At 43.4% G+C, this 14,509-nt stretch overlaps 1 protein-coding gene and 1 long non-coding RNA gene across 3 annotated transcripts in view; one reads left to right on the forward strand and one right to left on the reverse strand.

Moving 5' to 3' along the window:
• The window catches only part of insrb (insulin receptor b), a 54,431-nt gene that overhangs the window by 7,597 nt on the left and 32,325 nt on the right, over positions 1–14,509 (forward strand). For both annotated transcript variants that reach the window (XM_037250653.1, XM_037250654.1), the window contains exon 2: positions 8,658–9,206. In XM_037250653.1, the coding sequence (XP_037106548.1) occupies positions 8,658–9,206 (549 nt within the window). The remainder of the gene's footprint in view (positions 1–8,657; positions 9,207–14,509) is intronic.
• LOC119122374 lies at positions 2,126–3,065 on the reverse strand. The gene is made up of 2 exons (XR_005097845.1): positions 2,756–3,065; positions 2,126–2,602 (listed from the first exon to the last, which is right to left on the reverse strand). It is a non-coding gene; the product is annotated as an uncharacterized LOC119122374 (long non-coding RNA).

Raw genomic sequence — 14,509 nt, forward strand, 5'->3', positions numbered from 1 at the left:
ATCTCTGCATGCGTTTGTTTGTTAATGTCCTCGCGGACGACGTGCGTGTCAGTTGGGGCCGAGGGTGTGTTTGTGTCCTCGTGAACTAGCCTTTCAGATGGGTTGCCAAGGTGACTGAAAATGCCGTGGCGAAGTTTCGCACGCTTTATCCCGATTGACCTCAGAATATTTAACATACTGTAATGACAAACAACTCGCCTTGAGTTATGTATACTACCGCTGCTTTAACTATGGAAAGCATTTTGGGCCAAAAATGATAGTGACACCTCTTAGGAAAGTCCATTTAAATGCTACTTCAAACCACAACCTCTTAAACTCCATCACCGTGCCATTCAAAAGGGAGCATTGTATTTGGCACATTACATGCACAACATTCAAGAGCGCATGTGGTAGCCAGTTAAAATATTAATACAATTTTCATACAAGCTGACGCGAGGCAAAGTTATAATTTTTTGGTGTGCATACGTGTAAAATAACTTTTGGCACATTTATGATTTAACAGCACTTGGGGTTCACGGTGATCATTTTACATGGTGAAAAACAAAGTGTACAGTGCGGCGTTGTCTTGTGCCTTCCGCCAATTTACAGTTAACGTCACTCTGGGATCCTCTTCTGCTCACTAAGTAACATCCCTGAAGAAGGAGGGATAAGATTTTTCCTCAAGGTTCTGTTCTAGGAACTAAGAATGTTCCTTGTTTGACTGCACTTAGCCCAAAAACAGTACTTAGCCTCCAGACTTTCTTAGAACTATAAAAATAAAACGACCTACCACACAATTCATGGACCAATATACCCTCAGAGCGTGAATTTACGCATAGCGTGTTCTCTTGTTGTCCATAAATGTTTTAAAATGACTTAGCTATCAATGTTATTCGGCTAACGTGTTACTTTGTTTTCCAGTACAAAGCATATCAAATCAACTATTAATTTCCACATGATGTAAATACTGATATAATACAAGAAATCAGAACTTGGAATTGTTTTCTACCTATCACAAGCAAATATTTTACAAGAAAATTAATAAGAGGATTTTCATGAATGGTATTTGCCAAAGCATCAATTTAAGTGTTCTAATGGGGTAGTTGGCATGTGTGTGTTTTTGTCACATGCCTCTAGCCGCTGTAATGTTTAACCGGTCACCAGATCAGATGCATCGGCCGTGACCTGCTCTGAAGAAAGATTATTTAAGGACGAGTCAAGGCAATGCAAGAATTCAGATGCTAATTGTGAATGAATGGAGACACGGCGAGTCAATTGCACTCACTTTCCTCCCCTGCATCAAATGTTTCTAATTCACTTAGCGTTTATCAGCTCCGTATTAAACCATATCTTACGGATAATGAATGGATGTCATTTACACACCCTCCTCTCCAGGGACTTCTCGGTCAGGGGTAAAGATAGTATAAAGGTATAGTGTAGATTGTGCAACGGGTGCGCAATGGAAAAGGTAGCGGGACGAAGAGATATGGAAAGAGCGGCTCGTGTGTGTGTGTGCGCGCGTGCGTGTGATTTTCCGGCTGCAACCGGTGAGAGTTGGTGGTTGATCAGCACAGACAAACGGGCCATTAAACTGACCTGGCCCTCGGGCTCTCAATCCCTCTGCCCGCTACGCTATCCCCTCTTTTCTGTCTCCATTTGTCCATTTTCTTCCTTAGCCCCCATCGCGTCCAAAGTTTTTTTTCTACCTTTCTTTCTTCCCCTTCCCAGTCCATTTCGTCTACTTTGTCTCATTCCTTGTCTCATTCTTTGCGGTTTGAGTAGAAGGTCCTCAATCCTAATTTGGATCAGTTTCAAATATATATGCACCCCTTGATATTTTTTGTTTTGTTTGCTCGAATGCATTATTCATGGGAAATGGAGGAACATGTTTTTGCCTTGTCCTTCTACTCTAACTAAGACAACACACCCGAACATAAACCGCATGTCACTAATGTCATCTTAGGTTGATGTTCTTTTCACATCTCGTCTTGCTTTGGGAAGTTTTTTCGGTTTTTGTTACATGCGAAATCCCAGAGAACAGAAATGTCTCACACTTACTAACAAATGAAAGAGCATAAAAATATGCTGGTGTGATCTCAACTATGGACAAATTGTAACTATTTTGTTAGTTTGCGTTTTTTTTTCTGTTTGTAGCTCAAGGCTAGTAGAATTGCAGTAATACATTCAAATACATTTTGAATTATGTCACTTATACATTTACAACACAGGATATGGCATGTTAGCATTAGCTGTCCCATCACACCTTACTGTAGCCATTTTTTGTATTCATATCAATGTTTACTTCAAATGCAAACTGCATTAAAGTTTAAGAGCCCGTCCGTGATATTAATTCCCCTTTTTAAATGTCGACACCATCGGCTAAGTAGACGGACAGGTTCATAAACCATATAACAGGACGGAAGAAGCTAATAGGACATAGCGATCAGGCAAGCAGGCGTAGCTCCGAGTCATGTCGCTCTGGTTTGCGGCTCGGAGCGTTGGTGTGGCCTGACCGTGCAGCTGCTGCCGTGTGGCTGCAAGTCAAGCGGGCCAACTGGGGCCCGACGGCCTCCCTCTCGGGCCGAGGTTCACCACACCAAGACTGCGCCGCGCGCCCCGCTTGCTAACGTGGGAAGATGAAAAGAACATCAGATGTTTTCTGTATTACTCACATTGCGTGAGTAATACACACGCACACATGCGTGTCGATTTGTTTGTGCGTGTTGTCTGCTCCTTTCACTGTATTCCAAGCACAGTCTCGCCCATAGTTGATTACCTTTTCCAGTTTCTTCTCCAAATGTGTTGAATATGTCAGGAATGTTGCTCCCCCCCCATGTCAAGCACCACCTGGTTTGGCCGTTTCGTCTAGCGGAGGCGGAATTTTTGGGGTTTTTCTGTCTTTGGTTTGCCGTCCAATTCTGTTTTTTTCCACGGGCGAGCTCAAATAAACAGCAAACAGTGTCTTTCCACTCACATGTTGTGACATCAAGCTAACGGAAGACAAAGTCTTCCGCCATGCTTAGACTTCTCATTGTGAGGGTTTGAAGCGTGTGCGGAAGATAGACAGAAAAAAACGGAACGGGGGATCTGCGAAGCGAGGAAAATAAAACCTCGGACGCAAAGACAATGACCAATCTATCTGCCGCACATATGGATTGAATTCTTCGCCTTTGTACGTCTTGTCAGTGTCGGAACAAACGTAGGACACAGTGCAGCATACCAAGAAACAGGCAATCCAATAAAGCTGCTTAATGAGATTGTTGAAAAAAATGTGGAATGATGTCTGTGTAACAAGCTTTTTTTTTTCTTCAATAATAACTTTCAGAACAATTTAAGCACAGATTCCTGACCACATCTTGAATTACTTTACATCACTTGAGCCTTGTTTCCTCCAGGTTATCCGGTTCATTTAGATTCGCCACATGAGATTTTAGATCAGTAAATCCTTTGCAGGTTCGTATTTCGGCGGAAGCTCATCTAGGCGTGATAATGAAATTGCAGAATTTTTAGCAGTAAGTATGTATGTGTGTAATCAATTTAACAAAAAGCGCCATTTACGCTTTCATGTTTTTTTTATTGGTGCTATTTTGTTTTTGTTTTTTCTACTCACAACTCGTATTCCATTGCCAACAAAGACGTGTGATTGAGTGATTATATACTCTGTGTTAACCAAGCAATTTACAGCGGCATATTTAGCCTACGACAAAAGCAAATCATACCACTATTGCAGCCGACTCCCCAAAGAAAAATGTCAACCCTAACATACTAAACCAAACCCAATACTGCTCATAAAAAGTGTTTTGTCAAACCACGATTAAGTGCTAAGGATACAAGTTCAAGACCTGAAATGACCTTTTTCATCATTGTGGAGCAGTGTTGCTATTCAATTTAGTTATAAGAGGCACAAATTGAACATTTTGGATTTTTGCCGGATCAGTTCCTATTAGGTAACCTGTTGGGGTCATCAGTACCAACCTCCATTCCAAGGGTCAACCTGAACCAAGAAAATAGTGAGTCATTGTTTTTAAAAACAAGTTTCGGTGACTCATCACCCCCCACTCCCCTCATTACTCACTTTAGTCTGACATCTTTAGACTCAGAAGGTAGAAAGAGGTACTTGAGCCAAAGTCACCAGCAGTGCGATTTGGTTTGGGCCTCACTCCCTTTTGGCACGGGGGTCCGAATGTTGCTCTTTTTTACCCGCTTCAATCTGCCACAGCCTGGCCCCGTGCCACGGGCTGTAACGGGACCCGACATTTGTTTATAAATAGGCTGGGTCAGCTCCGCTTGTCATGCTGCCCAATAGCAGGCCTGGCCAGCGGAGGAACAGGTGCTCCGACCCACAAACTCCCTCTCAACCTTCTCAGTCCTCCCCGTGCCTTCTTGCCATGTCCTCATATGTACAACTCAATCACTAACTCATTTACATTTCGGCACAGATTTGCAAAAAAAAAAAGCCAGGAAATTTACCCATGATTTCCTTTTGTCTGCCTTCAAGGTTGGTTTGAATGAAGGTGTACAAGTTGGTGCTGCTCCAAATGAGTATTGCATCCTTGGCGGGGATCCACATCCACCTTGTGCCATTGCCGTGTTTTATTTTCTGTTTGCGGAGCAAATTTCCTCGAGCCATACAAGCCTCTTAGACCTCTGGAACCCGTTTCTGTTATTTTGGTTCTCAGATCTTTGTTTTGGAAATGCAAGTTGGTAGGTGTTGATCAAAATGCCTCCCATGCAATTTCTTAGCATCACTTTACACTGCGAAAGCCGCAACTTGGCATCGCTCGCATTGGCAGCTGGCGTAACGTCTCAAGACTTTCCACAGCTATATTAACAAACAAGCGCATTTTTCTGCCGCCGGGCAGCTCAGAACCGCTGCCACATATTATTTTCTCCCGGGGTTAGTTCGGCGACTGCGCTGTGGGCAAATCTATAATCAGCAGATCACCTCATGTGAGACAACATGCGGCCAAGATGTCAGGGAGAGGAAACTTGTCACAGTCCAGAGTTAGACAGCCACCTGGTTTCATGCTACACAGGTCTGGTTTCACACTAAGCTAACATGCGGGCTGCCCTTTGCTTGTGAGAGGCCAAGGCGAACTCGGGCCGCAGAAGGCTCCGGTCTTACCCTGTAAAACTGCCTGGATCTACTTTCTCTCTGCCAGCCAAGCTACTGTGTTGCTTGCAGATTAAATTCTCAGTAGGGTGCACAAGTTTAAAAATAAGAGAAGAATCTGTCTGAAATTGCAGCTACACCCCGCTAGGCTGCACCTGTGGGGGCTCATTGAATTAAGCCAAAGAACATAAGATATACTTGTAGACGGATTTAAATGCAAAGATAGGTTTGGGTTATTTTTCGGCTCGCCACTGTACGTCCGTGAAATTCATTTCCCTTACATCCGGGCCAGTTGCGCAAATCTCTCCTGGAGGTCTGCAGTGTGGTACAGTATGTTCCAGTCTGCACTCCTCTGTTCTGTTATTCCATTCTCTACGGCAAAACAAGCCCCGTCCGTGTCTCTGTGCCCCCCCCCCCCAGCCCCTCCCCCTCCCCAAGGCTCATTAGAGGCTGATTGGGTTGTTATTGTAATTAAGAGCTCTTGTGTGGCCAGTGAGAGCGGTCTCAGTGGGAGGGTGGGCGATAAAGGGGGTCACGGTCACTGTCCAACAAACCAAACGCCCACCCACCACTCCATGCTTCTCCACCTGCACGTAACGGGGTTACCGGAGTTCATCGGGGAATAACAGCATGAGTTCACGCTAGCAGTACTCTTTTTTTTTTTTTTTTTTTTAATGTTTTGCATCTTTGCTTCCATTTTCTGAGCCTGTGCAATCCAAACAGATTAGCGACGTGTTTAAAAATGGTTGTAAAAGTCATACTGCGTTCCTGCTCGGGCTCGAGTTACACTTTCACCCCGTTCACTCCTCTCCGGGCCCCCTCCTCGTTTCTCCTGCTCTTTTCCCCTTTTGCCAGCCACCCTTCTCCTCCACCACTCAATGTCTTCCTCACTCTTGTGTGAAACAAAAGAAAAAACCTTTTTCATGCCAATTACCGTTTTAGAAAGTCTCAAAGTAGTTTGTAGACTACTTCAACTACTTCTTGGAATTGGTTAATAAAAACATCAGACAGCATCACTGTGGAATAAATACCGATACAGTACTCGTGACAACCTCCGAAAATGCCATAGGAAATTTTAAACAATCAACGTGAAGAGACATTTTTGGAAAAGGCACACCGACAAGGTTTAAATAAGAAAAATGGGAAATGACATCGAGTTACTGCGGACATTCATTTCAATGTAAAGTTGACTTGCTCATCGGATTGCTTTCACTCCCATCCTGTAGGTGGCAGTCATGCAAATTACAGTGGACAACAACCACACAGTTTATTCACTGCAGCTCCATCTGTTGGATCTGATTGATCACACCACTTTTTTTTTTTTTTTTTTTAGATTTGTAATTATTGTTCATTTAAATGTAAGCACTTGATAATGTCTTTCACTTATGGCCTTTCTAACAATGGCAGGGTAATCTTGTCTGACATAAGGAGTTAATGCCTAAATCAATTTATAGAAGGTGTGTTATCTCTTTTCCCTGTTACTCACAAACAAAACTCCATTTTATAGCACACCCCAGCAGTACCATGGCCCAAAAAGTATTCCTCAAATGCCTCATGTAGATCTGCCTCATATTCCTTCCTGCATTGAGCCATGGTGTGTTTTGAAGACCAATTTGAGGCACAGGATGTTTTTCACTCTGGCCCTGCAGATGTTGTGCCGTTGCTTGTTGTGTTGCTCAACGGGTATCCAATTAGCTGCTGCAGGCTGACAGCGAGTGCTTGGACCCAAGGCCTGTTTGATGTGTCTGGGTGATAAGGCAGGAGGTGCACCGAGGTGTAATGTTGCCATTATCGCTGGGAATAACGCCAACCGCTGCAAGGAAGTGGTTTTGTTTTTCTGTGTCTTTTGCTTCCTTTTGCAGTAAGCATCTGACCAAGGCGCGTGTGGTTTAGGATTACTAGTGTTGTTTGGAACTATAAATAAACTGATGGGGTAGAACTACTCGTACTTAAGTCGAAGCACAGACACCTTTTATATAAGATACTCTTTGAAATATCGAACTACAAATTGGATTCAGTCAAAAGACTGAAAAGGATAGATTTTCTTTTCAAATGTAAGGTTTAAAAGTCTTCAGGAAAAGGGACGCAAGGGAGTTGTGACTTACACGGTCCTTTGAATCATTTGACTTTTACGAGAAATATGGCAGTATTTTTGAGTCATGAATAGTTAGGTTTTACTGTCAAAACATGACTGGATGATTTCTGACCTGGCAACCCAGAGGGACAAGGTGGTCCAGCACAGGGCAAGAGGCCGACTTGCAAGGCGGACATCGCAGAGCTTTTAGCACTTTTTATACATTTCCTCCATTCACATGCACCCCCAGATGACAAAAGAGGTCACTCATAACCATGGCTGCTCCCATTTCTCAGCTACCAGAAAGTGCTGTAACTTTTTGAGGTCTAACTTTGAACTTTCTGCACAGTGACAAAATGCAAGTCTGAAATGAGTCATGGCAGCATGCTGTTGTTGTAAACAACCTGCTTTTATTTGACAGTCGAGTGATTACGGGCTTTGCTGGCTCCAATCCATTTCGAAGTCTCTTAAACCATTCCATTTATATGCTGCCGGTCAAAGTTTGTACTTGGGCTGTTGACATGTTTGTTTAGCTAACCATTAACAGAATGGGAAGTTAATAGGTAGCTTCCTCATGACGGATAATGTGAGCCACAACTACAAGCTGTACAGTTTCGACTGTTTTTATGTCTTTAGTGATTTTTTTTTTTAATAGATTTTTGTGTGAAGTGGAAGATTGGAAATCTCACTCATTTTTTTGCTGCTGTTTCTGAAGCTAATGTGTTTTTTATTTCTTATTTATGATTTTGAAAAAGTGAAGAAACAGCAGCTTCCGTGCATCTCCCTAAGTGCAGTAACGACTGCTAATGAATTTGCCCCTCTAACGCGATGCGTTCGTCAAAACAAATGTGGGTTTGTGTGTCGGTGTGAGTACACTACAGCTGAAAGAAAATATGAATAAGCGTGGATAAGTATTTAGCTTCCGGGCTACGCTTCAGTTAACCCTCTCACGGCTGCTGTGTCATTCAGATTCATGTCATACAGTAATATTTTTTTCACTGGAGAAAATGTGCAACATTGAATTTTAAGTTTTGCTATACTTAATTTAAGATACCGTGAAGCAAATTTGTGTGCTGATCAGTGTCTACAAATAAATTTTAAATTTTTATGGTAATAGTTTATGAGCTGCGGCCTTGCTGATGGCGCGACCCTCCCGGGCATCACTATTATTCTGGCTGACATTGAAACAACGCAACGATTCCCATCACGTTAAAGTATTTAAAAAGAACAGCATGTCTTAATAATGAGTTTGTGAAGTCATCACCGTCGATGTTTGATCAAGATTTCCCCCCCCCCCCACTACAGTTCTAATACAATGAATTATGAGAGGTCATTAATGTTCTTTGATAAGACCAATTTAAGATTTCCTGTTGCGTAATACGAGATCTCCCTCAAGAAAAGATCACATGGCCGTTAAACAAAAATAAACGTTATGCCAGTTCTTGGAACCTGCAACAAAAATGGTAACTCGTGTCATTTCTGTTTCTGCAGTTTGTCAAAGCAAAGACATCCGCAACAATGTGACCAACCTCCAGTCACTGGAGAACTGCACCATCATCGAGGGCCACCTAAAGATCCTGCTTATGTTCAAGACCAAAACCGAGGACTTTCGGGGCCTCAGTTTCCCGAAACTGCGAGTGGTGACCGATTACATGCTTCTCTTCCGGGTCTACGGCCTCGATTCCGTCACCGATCTCTTCCCGAATCTGACGGTGATCCGTGGCAACAACCTCTTCTTCAACTACGCCCTGGTGATTTACGAGATGCTACAACTGAAGGAGGTGGGCCTTCACAGCCTCATGAACATCACCAGAGGGGCTGTGAGGATTGAGAAGAACCCAGATCTTTGTTACCTGGCCACTCTGGACTGGTCCAAGATCCTGGACTCGGTGGAAGACAATTACATCGTGGAGAACAAGAACGACCGTGAGTGCGGAGACGTGTGTCCCGGCACGGCGCAAGGTCAGACCACGTGTCCGCAGAACACCATCAACGGCCACTTCAGGGGAAGATGCTGGTCCCAGAACCACTGCCAGAGAAGTAAGTGAAACTCCAAATATCGAAATCTTGATTTTCATTATTCCTGATATCCACGGCCCAGAAATAAAAAGCCCTCTGATTAGCATTCTTTAACTGGAGCATGTGTGTCAGAGGAAGTGATTCATAATTACAGGCTGGCGATCGTCTTGAAGTCCCAAATGACTCAGGCCTTATTGTTGAGTCAGGGAACTGCACAGTCCAAGGTAGGCATTATAGGAGAAGAGGACAGCGGGAAGGCTAGTGCGCATAAACAGTATAGTACACATGTTTGTTGGTATTTTCTTTTCTGCCTTTAGTCCAAAAAAGAACTGCGGCTTTTCTCCTCGCTGCTGCCCGTCGGGCCGCCAGAGGTCCGGCAGGGCCAGTCAGTCTTTCCTCTCCTACCATAAACACAGAGAATGGCGTCTATTGTAAGGCACTCGGAGAGAATGCTTATTATTTTTGGAGAGCGATTATAGCTTGTGTTGTTTTTTTTCTCTCGTCCGCCTCTGTGTCTGACGGAGAGTTTGGTGTTCAAAGCGTAACGACCGCGGCCGTGTTTATACTTGAACTTCAACTGTCGCGGCCCGCATTTACGTTGGCTCCTTCGCTCTCCTTCCAGAAGGTTCTGGAGAGGAAAGCAATACAGGAAGTGACCTCTGCGCGTGCGCCTCCTGCGCCGTTACCGTGTAAACAGTTGACATGTCGAACTCGACTAGGTTTTAAAAACAAATAGCCGTGACCACTGAAGGAGAAGGGAAGGATGGCGGTTAAGGGGGGGGCGAATGTCGACTGATAAACACAAGCGTGTTTATGGTACGTCAAGAAATGTCTGTGCATGTGCGTTCATGTCTCCTTTGCCTCGGATAGGCCGAGAGAGGAGGTATGATGCGCGTCATGTGATAGATAGACACCGGCGTAGTCAAAGCTGGAGCCATTTTGAGAACACGATGTAAGGAAGGGCACAATGTATGCGAGAGGGAGAGTGATAATAACTTACACACACATTTGAGGTGTTTGCGTTAAATGAAACAAACGTCGTGTGTCATTCTCAAGTGCCGCCGTTTCGCCTCAGTCGCTTTGAAAAACGTTTTATTTTAGTGCGCACAGGTGCAGGACAGATGAACATTAGATGCAACATTAAAGTTTGCGAGGGTGGAAAATGTGGGGTTGTGTTGTTGTTTTTTTTTACAGTGTTTTAAGTTGCCTTAGGTGAGAAACGGGGAGAGCCTACGTTCCTCTGATCTTGCACATGCAGAAAAACCACGGCGCCCGTGTGTGTGTGTATTAATGCATCATTGTTTGTGAATCCCAAAATGCAATTTGGAACGAGAGTTAGGTTAGATAAATTTGATTTTAGTAATGGCTGCCATGTGTAATTTGACTGACTTCTATGTATACATTTCGTGGAAGGCTCACAGAATAATTGGGCTATGTAAACAGGATTTGCTGCCAGTGTACTACTGGACTGACGATAGATACACACCAACAGATGAATGAACAAATGACTCCCAGATAAGACATCACAGTCAGACTGTTGTTTGGATCAAACTTTGTGTGTTGCTAAAGCCTGGCACAACATGTTCTGCTTGCACAACTCAATAACACAGAATGTGTTACAGGTCAAAGTGAACTTTGCCTGTGCCTACGTGCTTTGTTGCCCGCTGTGATTGTTTTCCATCGCTCACAGCCGCACTCTTTCGCGCTCTCTCTCTCTCTCTCTCTCTCTCTCTCTCTCTCTCTCTCTCTCTCTCTCTCTCTCTCTCTCTCTCTCTCTCTCTCTCTCCTTCGCACACACACACACAGTCACCCTCTTCAAAGTGACACTCTGTCAAGATGGTCTCTTGAATCCGACCCGTAGAAGCTCTCCGCATACTCACATGAAGCTAATAGAAAGTGTCAGCCGAGGGGTTCACACTGTTCATTTCAAAAAGTACTTTTGCATCCCTCCCGTAATTTCGTGGAAGCTGGCTTTTCGAGTGTCCGATTCATGGTACAGTTTTGTCTTGAGGGATTTTGGTTCATATTTTATCCAGTGTTGTCACAACAAACAAGGCTGTTTCATAGCTTATATGATTTACCGCAAGTAAGGCAGCGGTCAACCACAATTTCTTTTTGTGATCCTGGTCAACATCGAATTGAAAGGTAACAATGCGATCAATTATATTGGGAATAATTTGTCTCAGATTCCTAACTTAGTGTCTTAGTTGGCAGTAAGCTAGCTGTGACAACAGACACAGAAAAGCCAAGTCAAAATTCTTTTGTTCACAACAAGCTGCTCATATCGAGCGAACGGCAACGGAGCAGCGCAGGAAGTACTCGGAGTCCGTTAATGAAAAAGAATTGCAGTGCCCTTAATAGCCGCTAACCGCATTCTGGCAATCTGTTTTTTTGGGCTGTTTTGTCTGGTGCAAAAACTGCTGAGTTGTGACAAAGCGAGGATGCTTCGGTTAGCCAAATTTGCAACTCCTTATTCTGACCTCTCCATGGACTGATATATTATATTGCAGTTCAATTTTTCCTTTTGTGTTCTGGATGGCCTCTGCTGGCATTCACCTTTGGTAATGAAACTTATCTTCAATGTGGCACCTCATTAAGGGTTCGCTGCTATCAAATTTAAACTAGCCGGACATTATGGATAAAATACTTGGGGCCAGGACGGGGCTGTTTCAAGTTTGAGCAAAGCAAAAATGAACTTTGAACTTTGGCTTCCGCGGACACACGTATGCAGCGACTACACACTCACACGTTGTCACTAAGCGCAAGCAGCCGAAAAGACAAACAACAAACCCCATCATTAGCTTCCTTCCCACTACTCACAAACATGAAGCACTTTGTCAAATTGCATGCAGACAAAAACTCTCAATGAACTTTGATAAGCCGACATCGATTTACGTAGGCGCATCCTTGTTGGTGTGTAGTTTGCACCCCGCCTACTCTCACCCTCAGGGGTTCTGGAAAACTCTCCTCCAGCTCATCAATGGACTGGCACTTCCACATCCTGCTCAGTGTACGTGTGCGTAGACACGGAGAGCAGCGCTCCACACTGGCACACTGAGCCAAGTGGAACACAAACGTTCACACAAGCTGAAGTAGAGCACTCTCGCTGACGCCGCTGCCCACTATTCCGACAGACGATCGGCCGCTTGCGGCCATCTAAGTAGCTTATCGTGTCGAGAGGGTGAGAGCATCTGAGGATACAAAGTGTCGGAACAAGAGGGAAAGCCGCCTTGGTTTTGAAGTGACACCCGTTTGGCACACGCTACATCTGGAGACGGGCGTTCAATATCGTTCCCTAACGAGCGCCGTCGTTTGTTGTCCTACGTTCACGTGCACGCCAGTGATGGTTTATTTATGTTCACACGCTTCTCTGTTCCTCTGTGTAAATGTCTGAGCTGTTCAGGAAAAAGCTTGTCGGCAGCCAAGTGCTTGCTATGGCGTGGGCTGTCTGAGAGGACTTCCTCATTACTTCCTGCCTTTGTCCAGAGCACATCCTACTGCTGAGCTGTACAACTGGGCCCTGGGGGGAGGCTAATGGGCAGAGAGAGAGCGAGAGAGAGAGAGAGAGAGAGAGAGAGGCGCTGGGATATTACTTACATGCTATGAGAGACGGTGAAAGGAAAGACAACTAGTTTGCAGGAGCCCATTCACAAAACGCGCCGGCGGAAACGTTGATCCCGGGGATCTAGCTTCACCCAAACCCTGAAGTTGTCTGAAAATCCAACTATTCACATTTGATGAGAGGAGTTTGTGTGTTGGAGGGGAATATAACACGAGAGTCCCGCCGCTCAATTGAAGGGGATTGTTTTTCAGGTGTTTGGTCGGATCAGATGACCGCCTCCTTCCGGCTTCCACATCGGCACAACATGCGCGGAAAAACGGGCATCAGTGAATTTACTACTCGTATCATTTTTAACAAGATTGATGGAATCGTCTCTTCTTTTTTTTTTTTTAACATTGTAAACTACTTGGAAGCGTATCAACAGCTGCTCAAATCTAATTCCTTAACAATCCAGCATAAACTAAAATCTTCCAAAAGCGTCGGTGAGCACTCAAAAGGCAGCGCTGGAAATCGACATTTCTAAATTTGATTTTCCTCAATTGAATCCTCATGTGACCTCCCCTTATTTGAAGTTCCATCCAAGCCTAAATCTTTTTTTCCACACTTCTCTCTCCAAACCCAACTCACTGAAAGTCATGTCCAAGAAACGCTTCTTCCCCTTGATCCATTGAAGATGTTTTTCTCACTTAGCACTTATCAAGGAGCTCAGCCCTACTCGGAATATGTCTAAGGAATACATAGAATTCGCAGTACACTGAGTCATTCACCCTTGGCTCTAATGCTACACACCGACAATTCTGTTCATTTCAAGCCTTATTTGTGTCATGCATTTTGGGATGCGGGTGGTGGGAAGGACAGATACCGAGAAGTGTTAGAAGGAGAATGGGACCTTCGTTTGCACCACTGAAGCGTGTGTGTGTACGTGCGTGTGTGTGTGTGTTTTGACAGACTGGAAGAAATAATGTCTTCATTCAAGGTTAGACCTGCTGATAACTAATGATGACAGCAAATCATATTTATGCAGCAATATATAACTAAAACACACAAAACATGCCAGATTTCACTGCCGTCTATATCATAAAAATAACATCCTCACCATGTGTCCTTGTAACCCCAGTAGTTTATTTCAAATGTGTTATTTATTTTTAAGTCTGCTGACCTGTCTGCCTTTGGCTTACGTTTATGGCATCAATTCACAAAGAATCAGTCTTACTGTTTTCTATGTATATATTTATTATTATTAATATTATTATTATTATTATGCTCCTCATTCAGATTTATTTTCCCATAGAAAATTAGATTTTTTTTGTTGAGTCATGATAATCTACAATATAATTGCTGTTGATACTAAGAAAAATAGTCTTTTAATAGAAAAAAGGTACGTCATTTTATTTCAGATAAAAAAGTATACTATACTATATCCTGTATATATGCATGGAAAATTCCATTAAATTAGATTTTTTTTCAAATCAATTTGCAATAAATAAAAAAAAAGTATGTTTTAGAAAACACTAAGATAAATAAAACAAGATAAAATAGAGTAAAAAGAAAATCAAACACTAATATCGACAGATATTCAAAAAAATCTGATAGCGCTGCCAGTTTTCAATGATTGTACTCTGTTCGATTTTACATTGTAATGCAGTGTTGTTCAAATCCATTGTCCTCTAGCAGCGATGTATTTACACGCGATCTAAACATTAACCACAAAGTAACAATATTGTCGCGGTTACCATTTATTAACCATCATTCATTATTGATT

This window comes from Syngnathus acus, chromosome 4 (genome assembly GCF_901709675.1).
Source record: "Syngnathus acus chromosome 4, fSynAcu1.2, whole genome shotgun sequence".
NCBI classification, from domain to species: Eukaryota; Metazoa; Chordata; class Actinopteri; order Syngnathiformes; family Syngnathidae; genus Syngnathus; species Syngnathus acus.